Below are 15,273 nucleotides of genomic sequence, written 5' to 3' on the forward strand. Positions count from 1 at the left end.
GGAAAAAATTAAATAAGCAAAGGAAGGGGAAAAAAGAGACCAATGTATTGTGTTACATCTCACACTAGTGTTACCCTACAGCATTGCCTATTATGACTTTTGACTGCTTTGCAGTCATATTTGGTGCGTTTTGGCTCACAAGGTCATGGAATGCCCTTGACTTCATGTTTTATTTAAGAGCAGTTTCATTCCTCAAGGTTATGAAGAAAACCTTACATGCATGATCCCTACTGTAAAAAGCAAGTTCAGTCACTCCACTTTTCAATCTCCTATTTTTTTTTTCTATTTATGTCATGAAGTTATAGTTCATCAAGATCCAAGACTGAACAATACTCTCCAAACAAGTACCAAGCGACCGCTGCCTACAGGAGATCACTGTTAAGCAGGACAGACTTCAGGGTTTCCATAAAACTATGCTGCTGTGAGCCAGTCTAGAGTATTGTCTGGGTGAAACCAAGGAAAAAAAAAAAAACAAAAAAAAAACACTAAGTGTATAGCAGTGGCCCACCACTCCCCATTTATCATACTCTTGAGACATCTGACAGCACCAAAAACCTGAATTCCCTCAATCTGTACGCCCAACCTTTCTAGAACCATTACTGCTTTTTCTATCTTTGCAAATACTGAACTTTTAAATTTTACTCAGTAAAAACGTTCACTCTGCCATTACCTCTTCAACTACTGTAAATTTCTTCCTCCAACTCAGCTACAATAAGTTAGTTCCTCGTCACCATCTCCAAAGCCCATGGAGGCCCTTAGGATTTCTCCATTTCTTCTTCCTCGTCATTTTATCCCATAACTGCCATTCTATGGCAACTAAGTCAACTGCCTGTGTGTCTCATGAAAAATGAGATGTCTCTCCAAAATTCATTTTTAAAGCTACATCTATACTAAGGCCCCTTCTATAACATAAAAAAATTAGGAACAGATATGCTAAGAGCTTTAAGATTACTATTTGTTTGCTATAGCACTGACAAATAACGAGCAGCATTAATATTAATTCAATGTAATACGTATATATCACATGTAAACACCATCTTCTCTACTGCAGTGCAGTCCCACCACAACTGTAATCATCAGGCTAAACAGAAATGTAGAAAGAAAGAAAAGGCACAGAAATTACAATATTGTTTAAAATTTCATGTGATACGCATCAGAAAAAAATAAACATGTAAGAGGATATGGACAGTAGAAGAAACTAATAAAAAAAATTGAAGATTAAGCCTCCAGAATATGAAAAATAACTTAAAAAAATTCCTGAGAAGGATTTAAAACTTTTTATATTCTCAATACGGTAAAGAAGCTGTCTTCTGTAACAATAAAAATTAGTGATAATCATGGTGATACATTATAAAATTAAATAGTTTAAGGAAAAAAAAGGAAAAAATTATAGGTATCCTAGAGAATTTCAATATGCATGAATTACAAGAGGTCATCACTCTTGTCTAAAGGCAGGAAACATACTTCAAAAGGAGAAAAAAAAGATCTGAAAACAAGACACAGAAGACAAAGTTTTCTTTATGACATTCAGTCATGCCAAATCACAAAACAAAACGTCAGTTCTTTGTGGCTAAGAGAAAGATCACTGCGATAAATAAACAAAACGACAAAACGTAAGGAGAATCATTTAAGTTACCTATCTTTCTTTCGTATTCCCAATGAAGTCAAAAAAAATGAAAGTAAAACAGTATCGGGGCTAATCTATATGTAATAGTGTTGAATTAATATGTATTATATATATTAATATACGTATGTATTAATGGTACCCCCCCCTCTGTTTAGGTCTACAATAAAATGGGATTATTTTAGATGAGCATTCTAACCAACTAAAAAAAATGCTCTAAGATGATCATAACACTTTGCTATCTTTGAAGTCTTTTCTATCCTCTTTTATTTTTTAATGTGTATTGGTGATTATCAGTGATTTTAAAAGCTGCAGCTGTATGTGAAGATGACATTACACAGAGAACCTGCCTGTGTGTTATATTTTGGATCATATTTACAGCATGATCACCAGCCAATAGTTTACTTACCTGATACAGCATGATAGGTTCTATGCTGTATCCTAGTATATCAGCAAACTCCTTAGCGATAACTGTTTTGCCACAGCCCTAAAGAAAAAAAAAAAAAAAAAAAAGATTACTTTGTAAGGAACATGGAGAAAGGAGGGAAAAAGAAAATTAAATTCTTACTTTTCCTCCAATTAAACACATATCTTTAGCCATGTGGGACTGCATCATTTCTGCCAACAGCTGATCATGGCTGGAAGTCCTTACGAAAGCATCTGATTGAGAATGCTGTTTTAACATCCCAGTCCCAGCTGGAACCTATAAGGAAAACAAAACAAAAGAAAACAAAATGCTAAATAAGATATATTGTGATAGCTCTAGGCTTTGTGTGGACTGAGTTACACTTCCCCAAAAAGACTGTAATATTTTGCAGATGATGGTCATTATCAAACCTAAAGCTTTTGTTGAAAAAAAATAATGTTGTATAATTTGTAATAAACAACTTCCTCTACATCTCCTACTCCCACTCTTAATGGAAAACAAAAAAAAAAAAAAAAGAAAAGAAAACATGAACCAATTCGATTATGGCATTGGGGTGTGCAAAGAACTTGAGGCTGCTTGTCCTGAAGACAAAATATTACAATCACTAGTGTTTATTGCTTGTCAGAGAAAAACAAATGGGAAGGAACAATTTGTATTGCAAAAATCTGAAGGGGCTACAGAACTTTGGAGAGTAAAAATATTCAATTATCTTCCACATTAAGACACTCACTCTGCCTCTTGTTCTACTGGGAACTGTTTCATTTTCAAACTCCTAATGTCCTCGTGTTCCCAAAGAGACACTGTGCAGACATATTTTCAGAAGGCATCATCTACGCGTCAGATGAAAGCAAAAATCTTCCCCTCAGAAAAAAGTCCAATCAGATCCCTACAGATCCTATTTTTTCTGACAAATTCCTCTTTGCTGCTCTTCCCCTTTTCATTGTCATGGTACAAACTCTCTAAAGATATTCCTCACCAATGTTAAAACAATCTCTTTCTAACTCCCACTAATTCACCTTCTTTAGAGACTCTCTAGCCTCCAGATTCAACATTAAATTCAAGTTTTTAGATCAGTGTCTGCTTCCTGAATAGAACCTCATTTCACCACCTAGTGGGTCATAAACTTCTTTGGAAGAAACTCAAACTAATCATATTTGATGTGATTGCTTTTGTTCCATTTTCCCAACATCCTGTGTCAGAACATTACCAAGCACTCATTAGATTTTATTTGAAGTATAGACAAAGACAGACTATTGTTTTATTAAAGAAAAAAAGGAAAGCAGCATCAAGAGCATCACAAGTACTCTATTATTCTAAATTTCTTGCTTTTTTTATTGCATTAGAGATTTTCCTTTCATTCATTTTTCAGCACTTGTTTTATCATGATATACTTAAGCTTGTACTTTCCTACATGTGATTCATTTATATAAAAATAAAATATTTCTTATCCATAATCTTATTGCTTATCTACATGCTCTTCTAATAAATCATAAAATCAGAGAATGGTTGAGGTTGGAAGGGACCTCTGGAGATCATCTAGTCTAACCCACCTGCTCAAGCTGGCTCATCTAGAGCACAGCATCACTTCCAGTCAAGTTTTGAATATCTCAAGAAAAGTAAACTCCACAACCTCTCTGGGCAACCTGGTCCAGTGCTCCATCACCCTCACAGTAAGTAAATTTTTCCTCATATTCAGATGGAACTTCCTGTGTATGAGTTTGTGCCCATTGCTTCTCGTCCTAACACTGGGCACCACTCCGACTCCATACTCTTGAAACCATCTCTTCAGACATTTATACACATCGATAAGATCCCTTCTCAGTCTTCTCTTCTCCAGGCCAAACAGGCCCAGCTCTCTCCGCCTTTCCTCATAAGAGAGATGCTCCAGTCCCCTAATCATCTCCGTAGCCCTCAGCTGGACACTCTTCTGTGGCTCCATGTCCCTCTTGGACTGGGGAGCCCAGAACTGGACACAGTACTCCAGGTGTGGCCTCACCAGGGCTGAACAGAGTGGGAGGATAACTTCTCTTGTCTGGCTGGCAATACTCTTTGTAATGCACCCCAAGGATACCATTGGCCTTCTCGGACACAAGGGCACATATAAAATGTTACACTACCAAAAATTAAATATTCAATGCAAATGAGTTTCAGTATCAAGTGTAAGTGTTAAATTCTTGAGTAAGTTTATGATAACAGAATAGAGTTTTATGAATATATAAATTCTTACCTGGAATGTCACTTCCTTTTCACCGATCTGGACAGTTACATCAGCCTTGAAGGGTTTGTTTCCTGGTACACTTTCTACTTTTGTAATCCTTCTTGGGCGCAAATGGCTTTTTGAGTCTTGAAGCTCAAAACGCTGTAAAATTAGGGGTTTGGAGGAATTAATTATTAAATACAATTTTCTTTTTTAAAACTGTTACTTCCGATAACAGGGTCAGAAACACACTCAAGATTAATTTCCTGTGAAGTCCTAAATCCATTTACTTAAACTTCACTTTACTTCATGTACCTGTGTTCACTTTCTTGACAGCCTATATATTTTACATATTCATTTAAAACCAAACCAAAAAGACCTACCATCTACTTATTCTGACTGTAATGACAGATGTAAATTTAAAATGACATATGGCGACTTTGCAGTCTTATTCAGACTTAAATTATAAGAGAAATGGATGATAGACTTTAGCAAACGCAGTAATAGAACACCTACCTTTGCAGGCCATTATAACCAACAGCAGATTTCAATATCTGGCTGCCAATAAAAATAACCATCAAACATTACATTTACGTAGCCCCGCAGCCTTATCACACGGTGAAAACTGAGGATAACCTGTACAAATTAAGCCTTCACAGCATGTTCTTGGTATAACAAAGACAAAGCAATGGACTTTTGTCTTCCCAATCTCTTTTTGAGCATTGTACTGTATTGTGCTGTATAGAGAAAGCATGAAAACCATTTAAAAAAATCCTATAAAAAGTCTATTTTGTTGCGAAGGGGAAGTCATTATAAGGGAGACTTAAGCATCAAAATACCCCACTAAAATTACTGAAGTCACAGTGCCTTTTTATTCAACAGAGTGAAAGCTGAATCAACAGGAGAAAAGGAAGTATTAGTCCAACTCCTTAGAAGAAAAATTAAACAGAAGTTTCTAATGTGAAATAATTCTTTAAAAGTATGTGGTTTTATTACTACTAGGATTCATAGCACTGCCTATTTAAGTTTAGAAAGAAAACTGAAATGCATCCATACAAACACTTTGGCTCTTCATCACTTTGTAAATTCCCACTCTGAAGCAAAAGCCTATATAAATTTCAAGTTTAAACTTGAATTTAAGGTAAATGTACTTTAGCAAAAGACTGTCCCAAATCGTATTTTTAGTGTAACAGCTTCAGATACCATTAAATATTTATACAGCAGCAGCAAACAGGAATGCCTGAATCATAGTAGTAACTCAAACTGTGATTCTAAGAAACGCTCAAACTATGATTCTGTGAAACGAACTACAGATGTTCCCACTCTCATGTTCATTAGTAAATTTTAATATCCTTGCTAAGTTAATGGCATTTTGGATAGGGTCAAATCTGCTTGTACATAAAATCACAAACTGTACACTAAAATCCCCTACTCAGATACAAACAGAAGAAAAAAACAGAGCAAGCAGTAAGGTTATCTGTATCAGCAGCCTCTGTATCAATCAGTGATGGTCTGGAGACAGCAGTAGCAGGTCTGGCACATAAAGGTCTTGGGAATCTAAAATTCTAAAGGTGATTTTATCTATTTATTAATGTTGTTGAGGGTCCTACAGCTCATCTTTCAGACCCCAAAACAGGGTCGAAAACTGATAGATAACTGTCAATCTCTGCAGATCTTTACTGAATTTGAGCGACAGATTTGAATCATCACGTTTTAGCAGAGAGATGCTGCTGAACTGAATAATTTAGTAATTAAATAAATTACCACATTTACACCTGGACAGGAGAAGCAAACGAGAAAACTCTTTGTGGCTTTCAGAATACAACAGACCTCTAATGTAGTTCTACTTTTAGAATTACAATAGTTAGATATAGAATCAGAAAGTGGCGTGAAATGGATGAACAACACATCGAGTTTGCCTGAGCCGGAAATAACTTCCTCTATATAAAATCCAAGTTGATAGTTGCAAAGGAAAAAATGTTTGTGGCTTGGAAGGACAACTATTGAGTGCATTCAGTATCGGTAAGTTTGGGATACACTTACTTGGAGAATCAGAAATGGGCAGCTGCATTGCCTCAGACTCGAGAGGAAAAGGGAAAAAAAAGGAAAAACTAGCCACCTAAAACAAGAGAAGAGGTTTGGCAGTCCATAACCATCAGGCCACATTCTGCATGCCTAGAAACATAAGAGAATAGGCATACTATGAAAATCAAAACAAGGAATAAGAGGAGTTCTGAACTCTTGGAAGCATCTAATGATCAGTACCGTCTCAGAAGGGAAACTGCAAAGAATACTCCGGTGATCCAGATGGTCAAAGGAACAGAGAGTTTAAATGAGACATATTTGCAGATAGCCACTCAGCTGAACCCACAGGACAGCTAAGCTGTTCAAAAAGAGATGTGAAGGCGTCCAGAAGCAACTGATCTTTGCTGAAGATTCTTTGCACAGGAGGGAAAGAGATTTTTTCAAGGAACAAGAAGTCTGAACCATTTTACAAGAAGCAAACTATGAACTGCAAGCATAACATAGAATAGATGGGGAAATCTGAAGGAGAGATTCCACTGCAATGGTATGTATTGGCACCAAGAGCATTCATTAATGCAAAAACCCGAAGATTATAAATGGCTTTGGGAGGGGGGGGGTCACGTAGAGGGATAGAACAGAAACAAATCCTTCCTTAGACCACAATTTGCAACAGAAAGATCTTAGACTGAGCAGAACAAGGAAAACAATTCCAGGTTTCTGAACGATTAGTCCACTCTCTGTGAGAGACTACCTCTGTAGTTTGAAGAGGTTCCCTACTGTGAAGCAGGGAAACAGATTTAGAGGAAGAGGTCAGGCAACATTAAAGAGGGTGTGCAAACAAAAAAAAAAAAGGAAAAGAGAAAACGAAAAAAAGAGTCAAAGGGAATAAACAAGCTCATATCTGATATAAGATCAAGACACTAAATGCAAAATTAATCACTACATGAAACCATGAAGAAAAATTCTAGAAGGTTCTTAGAGCACAGTTAAACACTTGGACAGTAAACTAAAAGGGATCTGCTGCTAGATCCCTTCTATAGGATAGATAGATCCCATCTATCAGACGCTAAATCTGATCTGTGTGTTGTTTCTGAAATCTAATAGAAGGATTCTCTTCATTAGAAGTTTTTAAAAAATAAAATAAAACAGTGGATGTTTCCAACACTGTAAAAAAGCAAGCCTGCAAAAGGCATGTGAGAATTAAAAAGGCAAAACCCAAATCTCTGATGCATCTGAAGTAAAATACTGAAAGCTTATTGAACAATGAGGAAATTAATACAGAACAGCTGCAGCCTCTTGTGAGCCACCAAACTCAACCCACATATAGATGACCAATTTTATAAATGCCTATCAATAACAGTACCTAGGGAAGAAAACTTCATGATTGTGAGAGACATCATATGTACTTAAGCTTATTGTTCAGGAATGCTTCACTGTAGGTTGTTTTCCTTGAAATTAGTGATTTATCAATATCTAAATCTTCTAAAGGAAAAGCTTAGGTTAAATAAATTTTTGACTTATTTCTTGGAATTATATTTCAAATGTTCATCTGTCAGTCAAAACAATTTGTCATGCCAGTATTTCATGCAAGTATAAAATAATGTTTTAAAGGCCAGAATTCATATCAAGTCATGCTTTCCTTTGCAAGAGCTCCTACATTTAAAATCTTCTTTAAGAATCAGAATAGAAATTGATACAGTTTCCCAAATGTAGTAACTTCATATATGGTTACCCAAAGGCACATCATTCTCAAGTCTGTTTTGGTACGTTTGTCCTGTTTATCACAAATTGATAATCTAATGAATAACGAATGTTGCCAACTACAGTCCTTGTACAAATGACCTTTATAAGCAGCTCTCCTGATGGCTGCTGATGCTGGATTAGTGTGCAATCAAGGAACACTTTATTCAATGCGAACTAGTTTGACACAAGGAGCCACATTTATATCATACGATAAAGTTGGCGGACAGATAGACTGAATTAAACCTAAAACAAGTTTAACTCCATCTAGATCCACTCAACAAGAGATTTGCATTTCAAAGCATCTTTATGCTTCCAAGAATAATGCTGTAACAAATTAATTTTAATCGCAGGGAAGGTGTAAGTCAATAGTTCATATTAATTGACAATCAAGAGTAAGAATTATGAGAAATACCCAGGACGTGGTGGAGTCCCAGTAAACAAGAAGGCATATATGGAAAAGATTTACCTAAACTGAAGATTATGGTTGGGAAGACAGTTTGTGGTGGACAGAAAATCTTCCAGAAATATACGCAGGTTCTAACAGCTGCCAAAACTAGCTGTTTAGCCTAACTGCCATCTACCTCACTTCTCAGCTCTGGCTGCTGACTGAAACAGGCAATATCCTGAAAATAAGATTCATTATCAGGGAGATCACTACTTCCCTATGTCTGTCTCCAACTCAGATGTCTAAACTTTACATTTTACTATATGAAATTTGTTTTTGTTTTCTTTAAACATTAGCTAACGTTGAACAGTGATTCAGTCCTCACAAATCAACATATCAACTGCAAATACATTTCAAGTATACCATTTTTCGACTCTCAATCCTTCCTAGCTAAAATTAATATTCCCTAACTGTATCCTGTTACACAGAAAAAAAGTTTTCAGTGGCAAACATTAGCTGGATGCTTTTTGGAAATCTGTAGGAGGGCAGAATAATAAATCACCTTGCTTCTGCCAGACTCCTCTCTCTTACATTTCTTGTGGGATGGAAAAAATCATTTCTTATTCATGTTTAATACAGTTCTGGCACTGCTACTGCTAAGATATCATTATAAACAGGAGTTCCTCAGTACAACCAGCTATTTTCTGCATTTTTTAAGATTCTTTGCTTAGCGCTATTTGTTGTGTGCAAATAGAATAATATTCCAAACAAGATTATATGTACATGGTAACATAAAGGAACAAGCTTGTAAAACTAATGATGAGGAAGAATATCCAAAAAATGAAAATTAACATAGAAATATTCAAATGATAAGGAGGTATTTAACAGTAGACAGTCACTGAAGAAGATCTTACTAGTCAAATCCACCTGCCTTACATTGGAAGCAAAACCATGTGCAACACCAAATTCATTAACAGTGATGGAAAATGAAGGAAGTTGATGGTACAGAATATTAAGACATACACTATGCATAATTGATAGGGGAAATAAAACAACACTAAAGATGTAAAATAAAGGCATATTACGAACAGGAGCGACTGTTACTTCTTTGTTAACAGAAATCTGCATTTCCATCCAGATCCCGGTTCTTGCAGGCAATTTCTTTTACCCTGATATGTGCTGAACGGGCAACACCGCGTGACACAATCAGTCTAGATTTCTGAAAGTTGTCTGGAATAGCTTCTTAACACAGGTGCTGCACTGGCCATGCACAGGGATGCACAGATGGCTCTGCTAATCACAAACAAGGAGCAGATCCTGCATTTCAGGAAACGAGACTGGTTTATTCACGGAAGTGGCAGGTATGATCCCACAGGGAATGGCTCTGAAGGCCTGTGAAAACTAGCAGGATCTCCTTCAAATGTAAGGACTGTCCATCTCAAAACTCACGAAAACAAGCAAATCAGCCTGGCTACACAGGGAACAAATAGCTAAGCTCCTATGCCAAAAGGCAGTATTCAGGAAGTAGCAGCAGGGAGAGACTACAATCATTTCCCTAACACACAGGCATGGTTTCAGGAAAAACAGCTACCAAGACTAGTAAGTCAAGCGTTTCTAAATATGCAGGTACAAATAACTTCAATTTTTCATCACTGAAAGAACTGGGTAAGATGCTCTAGGCTGCAAATGTTAATTTGCAATAACTGCTTACAATGCATTCAAAAATGAAAGACAACTAACACCGTGCTAAAGTTTTGAAAGGCTGAATAGAAAAATCCAGCATAATTACATTTGATAAGCTATTATTATCAAACATGGCCAAAACAACACAACAGATCTGATCAAAAACAAGCAATAAAAGGCTAATACAGACTAAAACCAGGCAATATAATCTGTAACCATGCTATACGAAATGCATTTTGTGTCACGTGATCTCTTTTTTTATTTTATTATCTCCTCATAAAGGTCACAGGCAAAAGGCATTTTTTAAGCATTTGACTACCTTAACCATACAAGTAGCTACTTTCAAATTAAACAAGCACTTCTGTAATAACAGGTTTTATGTAGTCTTTAACTGAGGTCTAAATATTCTATACAACATTGAGATTTCACCTATCACTATAATGGAATCTATGAGTTTATGAAGTTTTTGTTTGTTTGTTTTTGTTTTTTAATAGTGGTTTAGCATCAGCAATAATGTAACCATTTAGATTACTTAAGTGTTTTTTGTTCATTTTTGTTTTGGTTTTTCAAACTGAACTAATGAAGTAGCATTAGTCAGGAGAATGACTGTCATAATCCATCGTTCCCTGGAATTACAATATGCAATACTTACTTTTAGTGCATCTTTGACTGCAGTCCTGCCTTCCTTTCCAAGGAAAACATTATAGGGGTAAAGCCGCTCAATAACACGCTGGACTGACATCATAGGAAAGGAATCCTAATTCAAATTAAAAATACAAGCAAAAAGAAAAAAGATTGGCTTGTTCGTTATCAGCTATTAACCTCAAAATCCAATATATTGCTAAACTTAAAATAAAAATCTAGGGGCAATAAACAAATGACCACCACATCCTCTAGTTGCTCAAATGTCAACACAGGCATTTTGCGTGTTCGATTCATTATAATGTAAATGTCTAAAATAGGTTAGATAAATTATGACCTAAAAATTACCTTCTCTCCTGTTCATAAATGGAAGCTACAGTGACTAGCTCAGATATGTAAAGTCATTTCAGATTAGGAGAAACAAATCCCACCACGTTACTGAGTTTCATAGTATCACTAGAAAAGATTCAGTATGACAAGAAAACTGTATTACAATAATGATCTACTCATTCACAGCAATTTCTAGTATTGAATTCTAATTCAATTATATTGCACAGATTCTGCTTAACAAATCAATTCCGAGAAAATTCTGAACAATTGATCAAAATTTGGTTTGCTTTGAAGTGAGTTATGAAGTATGCTCGCATTGAACATCGAAAACGTTTCACACCTCCTTGCTAATTATAAGTAGCAATTCTTCTGTCAGTTGTTAACTGAACTAGACAAAGATTCCAGTTATTTTGCCACAGTAATAAAGAAAGAAATGGAAGTACCTTTATGAATAGTCAAGAAACATAAACACAAATCCTTTCACGGTAGAAAAAGGTGTTTCAAAAATCCTGAAGTAATGCCTGATTGTTTGTTTTACAGAAGACTTGAAAATTGTTAAGGACTAACTGTGGACAACACTAGTGGTAAAACAGTTAATCAGTGGACTGAAATAAGTATTATAACTCAAAATCAACCAATTTTCAATTACAAACTTGGATTACACAAACATCCAACTAAAGAGGAGAAGAGTTGCTCAGAAATGAAATAAGGAGATGCATATTTTATGAAATGCATAATTCAATTCATACTTACAACCAGTAATACTATTTATAATGTTCCATATTAAAAAAGCATCAGTAAAAATAAACGATTTAAGGGCATTGTAGTAAATGTGCTGCCTGAAGGATCACAGAGCCCATTACTGCATTTTTAAAGCACTTTATATAGATATAAAGCATAACATATAATTTGTCCACATTATCTCGAATTAATAATAATTACAGTGGCACATCCAAAATTAGCCTCTTCAGAACAGCACCCTATAAAAAAAAATCTCCCTTTCAGTAGGCAGGAGTTTTCAACTTATGAAACACATTTTTGGACTACATGAATCCATAACAGGATGAGACAATCTTTACAATGTATTCATTCCACACTGCTATATGGTTAAGTCAACCTAGCTAAAAGTGGAGGATGACAGTGACCTGGTATGTGATGGAAAAACACTCTAGCTAGAATCAGTGAGAACAGCTGGCTTAGAAAACTGAGTGATTAAAACTAATTCTAAAAGAAACAGCTCTGGTCTATCCAAAAAAGACTCTGTCATACAATGATAACATTTCACATTCTCTAATGTAAAATAAAATGCTTCCTTCATTCCATAGTTTAGATAATAGCTTACGGCTCATTTTCTTTCCATTACTCTGAAAGCCATCTGGCATTCATTTAAAAATAATTTTTCACTACAGGGCTCAAAGAATAAAAAGTTGCAATTTATTTTAAAATACATCATGTATTTCTTTCCAAAAGCCCTCCAAATACTGTTTCGCTTCTCTAAACTTGAATCTTAATCACTTCATACTATTTGATGTAATATCACTAATTCAGACAAAAATTAGGTCTGGAAGTACCAGGCACAATGTCTTTCTAGATCACAGCTGAGGGTACTGAGCACAACAGCAATACAAGCAACTGACAGCTTTTAATGTGTACAATCCAATAAAAGATGTTGAAGTAAACTGCCACTCAGCAGTACCACAGGTAAGATGATTGCACAGAAGATACAACAGACGCTTGCATCTTGGAGAGAAGGTTTGAGAAGCTGTCCTGGTATTTCACCTTCCTGGGCTGACCACATCTTCCTGCAAACAAAAGTGTACCTGTCCTTCTCTCTCTTTTTCAGATCTCATCTCTCTGACTTCCCCCAGGAGTCACCTTTTTTCACTGTAACTTTTTACCAAGTAATTACAAAGCCCAAGGGACAACAAGCTGTGAGGGAAAGCAGACAGACTGCCATAGCTTTAGGCCTGACCCAACGCATCTGCTACCATGAAGCTGGAAAGTGTACAGTCGTTACACTTCCCTATGGAGTGTAGCTGTCAGGAAGCATTGTATCTTCAAGTATGCACAGTGTGCATCTTCAAATAACCCCTATGTCTATGTTTAGTCTAAATCCACCAGCTAACCTGAAGACCTAACATGGGATTATCTCACACAACTGAACTGTCTCAGACCCACACTGGAGTACCACAGGTGTACCCACACTGGAACTAGTTGGTCCTTTTAGGTGTTAAAGGAAGGTAGTCGGTGCACTTGTAATGGAGTCAGTATGATTTACACCCATACTAGTAAATCAGAAAAAGCACAACCTAAAAGTGCCTATTCCCCTCCACTGACTAAAAGGGTGGCCTAGATGACAACCTCACTGTCATCAGATCCACTGTAAATGCTCCTGAAGTCACATTAGTTGATCAAGCAGAAAAAAAACATTATTTTGAACACTCAGATGTACCCTATCACTTCAAAAATCTTGTGTTATGCCATACTTTGTCCTTCAGTATTATGCTACATACTTGCTTAAAGTATAATCCCACAAACCATAGTTTTCTTTTTGTTTTGTTTTTTGTTTTAAATGTTCTTGTTAATCTTCTTCCAACAACATGAATAATCCAGTTCTAATTCTGAGAAATCTTAAGCTCATTCAGTTTCACAGCACATGTGTATGCACATACCAAAATCTGAACTGCAGCCGATAAGCTGTCTAAAGGAAAATCTGGAAGTCCCAATGTAGAAGATTCTTGAGAGCAGAGAGTTGTAGCAAAAGACAGGAGCTGAGAAATTCTGCAAAGGAAAAAATAATTACAGTTTTATACATGCCATCTATATTTAAAATACTAAAGCCTAAAAAGTTAAATACAGTATAAGATCGGTATAAGAAGCTGAAACTATCTCTGAGCACAAATAAGTAATGTGTGATTGAAGTTCTAAAGCATTAAGAATTCATTATATGAAGGCTGCATATAAAAAGCTGTTTGAACATACACCCACACATATTAAAAACTTGTTCAGTTCTGGTCTCTAAGTAGTGACAGAGGTTATAAAAATAGCAAGGAATCCTGAAAGGACACCACATTTCTTCATTAATTTTGATTTTTTTTTTTAATTATGAAAAATTACCTCTCTGCAGAAATGTTTGATCCAATTGAATACAATAGCTGAAGATGGTCCTGAAAATAGAACATAAGATCATACGGTAAATTCATTTTGGGGTCATACTGTGGGTCACAGCTCATGATGTATGAGACATTTTCTATTTTTTCTCTAATTTAGACATCAACAGTCTACTCATTCCTGGGCACAGAATAAATTTTACAAATGAAAAGAAATATTATTAAATCTTTCTTTTAGGGCTATATTGTTTCATGGAAGTTATTTTTCTGCCGCAGCATTCCTTGGCAACTCGAAGGCTGCTTTTCAGGAATTTATTAGGTAGCAGTATGAAAAATGCCATTTAAGACAAATTTATTATTTAGGGATTCTTTTCAGAGGTGAGCTAAGTAAAATAACGTCGAAATATTAGCTCTACTCAGTACAGATAATCCAACTTTTCTGCTAGGACACTTACCTTGAAGGGCAGATGATAAACATCTCTAGCTTGAAATCTAGAGCGAAGGGGAGGATCCAAAGGGTTACCAGAATATTTAGGTACTGGCAGACCCAACGCTATTACTCGAAAATCTTCACTAACCCGAACAATCTTCCATGCATCTAACTCTGATTTTGTATGTTCCTAAATTAAAATAAAGCAACAGGGAGAAAAAAATACATCCTTAAATACTCCTCAAGATTAAGCTGCAAATGAACTAACAGTCCTGGTCCTTCAAGATGAATGTGGTATTGTTCTCATCTTTCATTCAGAGGGTCTTGAAAGCATTGAACTATTCGGATCATAAAAGCAGGGTTCTCCAAGACAAACGTAGACAGAATGTTTGATTAGGTGCAGCTTTCAGGCCAATAGCACTTTGATCATGGACCCCACAGGCAGTCAAAGTTCAGAAGCACTGTTACAACCTTGCTTTCACAAAAAAACAGAAAACCAACAGATGACAACAGTTATTTTATTCTGATACACTAGAAGTACATTACCATATCCCCCTCAAGAAAAAAAAAAAGACTATAATTTGCATAAAAAGGTTGCATTTACAAAATATGCTTTAATGTAAGCAATAACAGAACCGGAACTATTACTAGGCTCCTTCACAAGAATTTGATGTTGT

General features: G+C 35.8%; 1 protein-coding gene across 1 annotated transcript in view; it reads right to left on the reverse strand.

Moving 5' to 3' along the window:
- VWA8 (von Willebrand factor A domain containing 8) overlaps positions 1 to 15,273 on the reverse strand; it is a 195,799-nt gene that overhangs the window by 144,246 nt on the left and 36,280 nt on the right. The window contains exons 6-12 of the mRNA XM_080554946.1: positions 14,622 to 14,786; positions 14,174 to 14,223; positions 13,729 to 13,837; positions 10,737 to 10,841; positions 4,279 to 4,410; positions 2,193 to 2,327; positions 2,034 to 2,111 (exon numbers count right to left, since the gene is read on the reverse strand). Of these exons, the coding sequence (XP_080411072.1) occupies positions 2,034 to 2,111; positions 2,193 to 2,327; positions 4,279 to 4,410; positions 10,737 to 10,841; positions 13,729 to 13,837; positions 14,174 to 14,223; positions 14,622 to 14,786 (774 nt within the window). The remainder of the gene's footprint in view (positions 1 to 2,033; positions 2,112 to 2,192; positions 2,328 to 4,278; positions 4,411 to 10,736; positions 10,842 to 13,728; positions 13,838 to 14,173; positions 14,224 to 14,621; positions 14,787 to 15,273) is intronic.

Source organism: Anser brachyrhynchus (genome assembly GCF_964034855.1).
Source record: "Anser brachyrhynchus genome assembly, chromosome: 1".
NCBI classification, from domain to species: Eukaryota; Metazoa; Chordata; class Aves; order Anseriformes; family Anatidae; genus Anser; species Anser brachyrhynchus.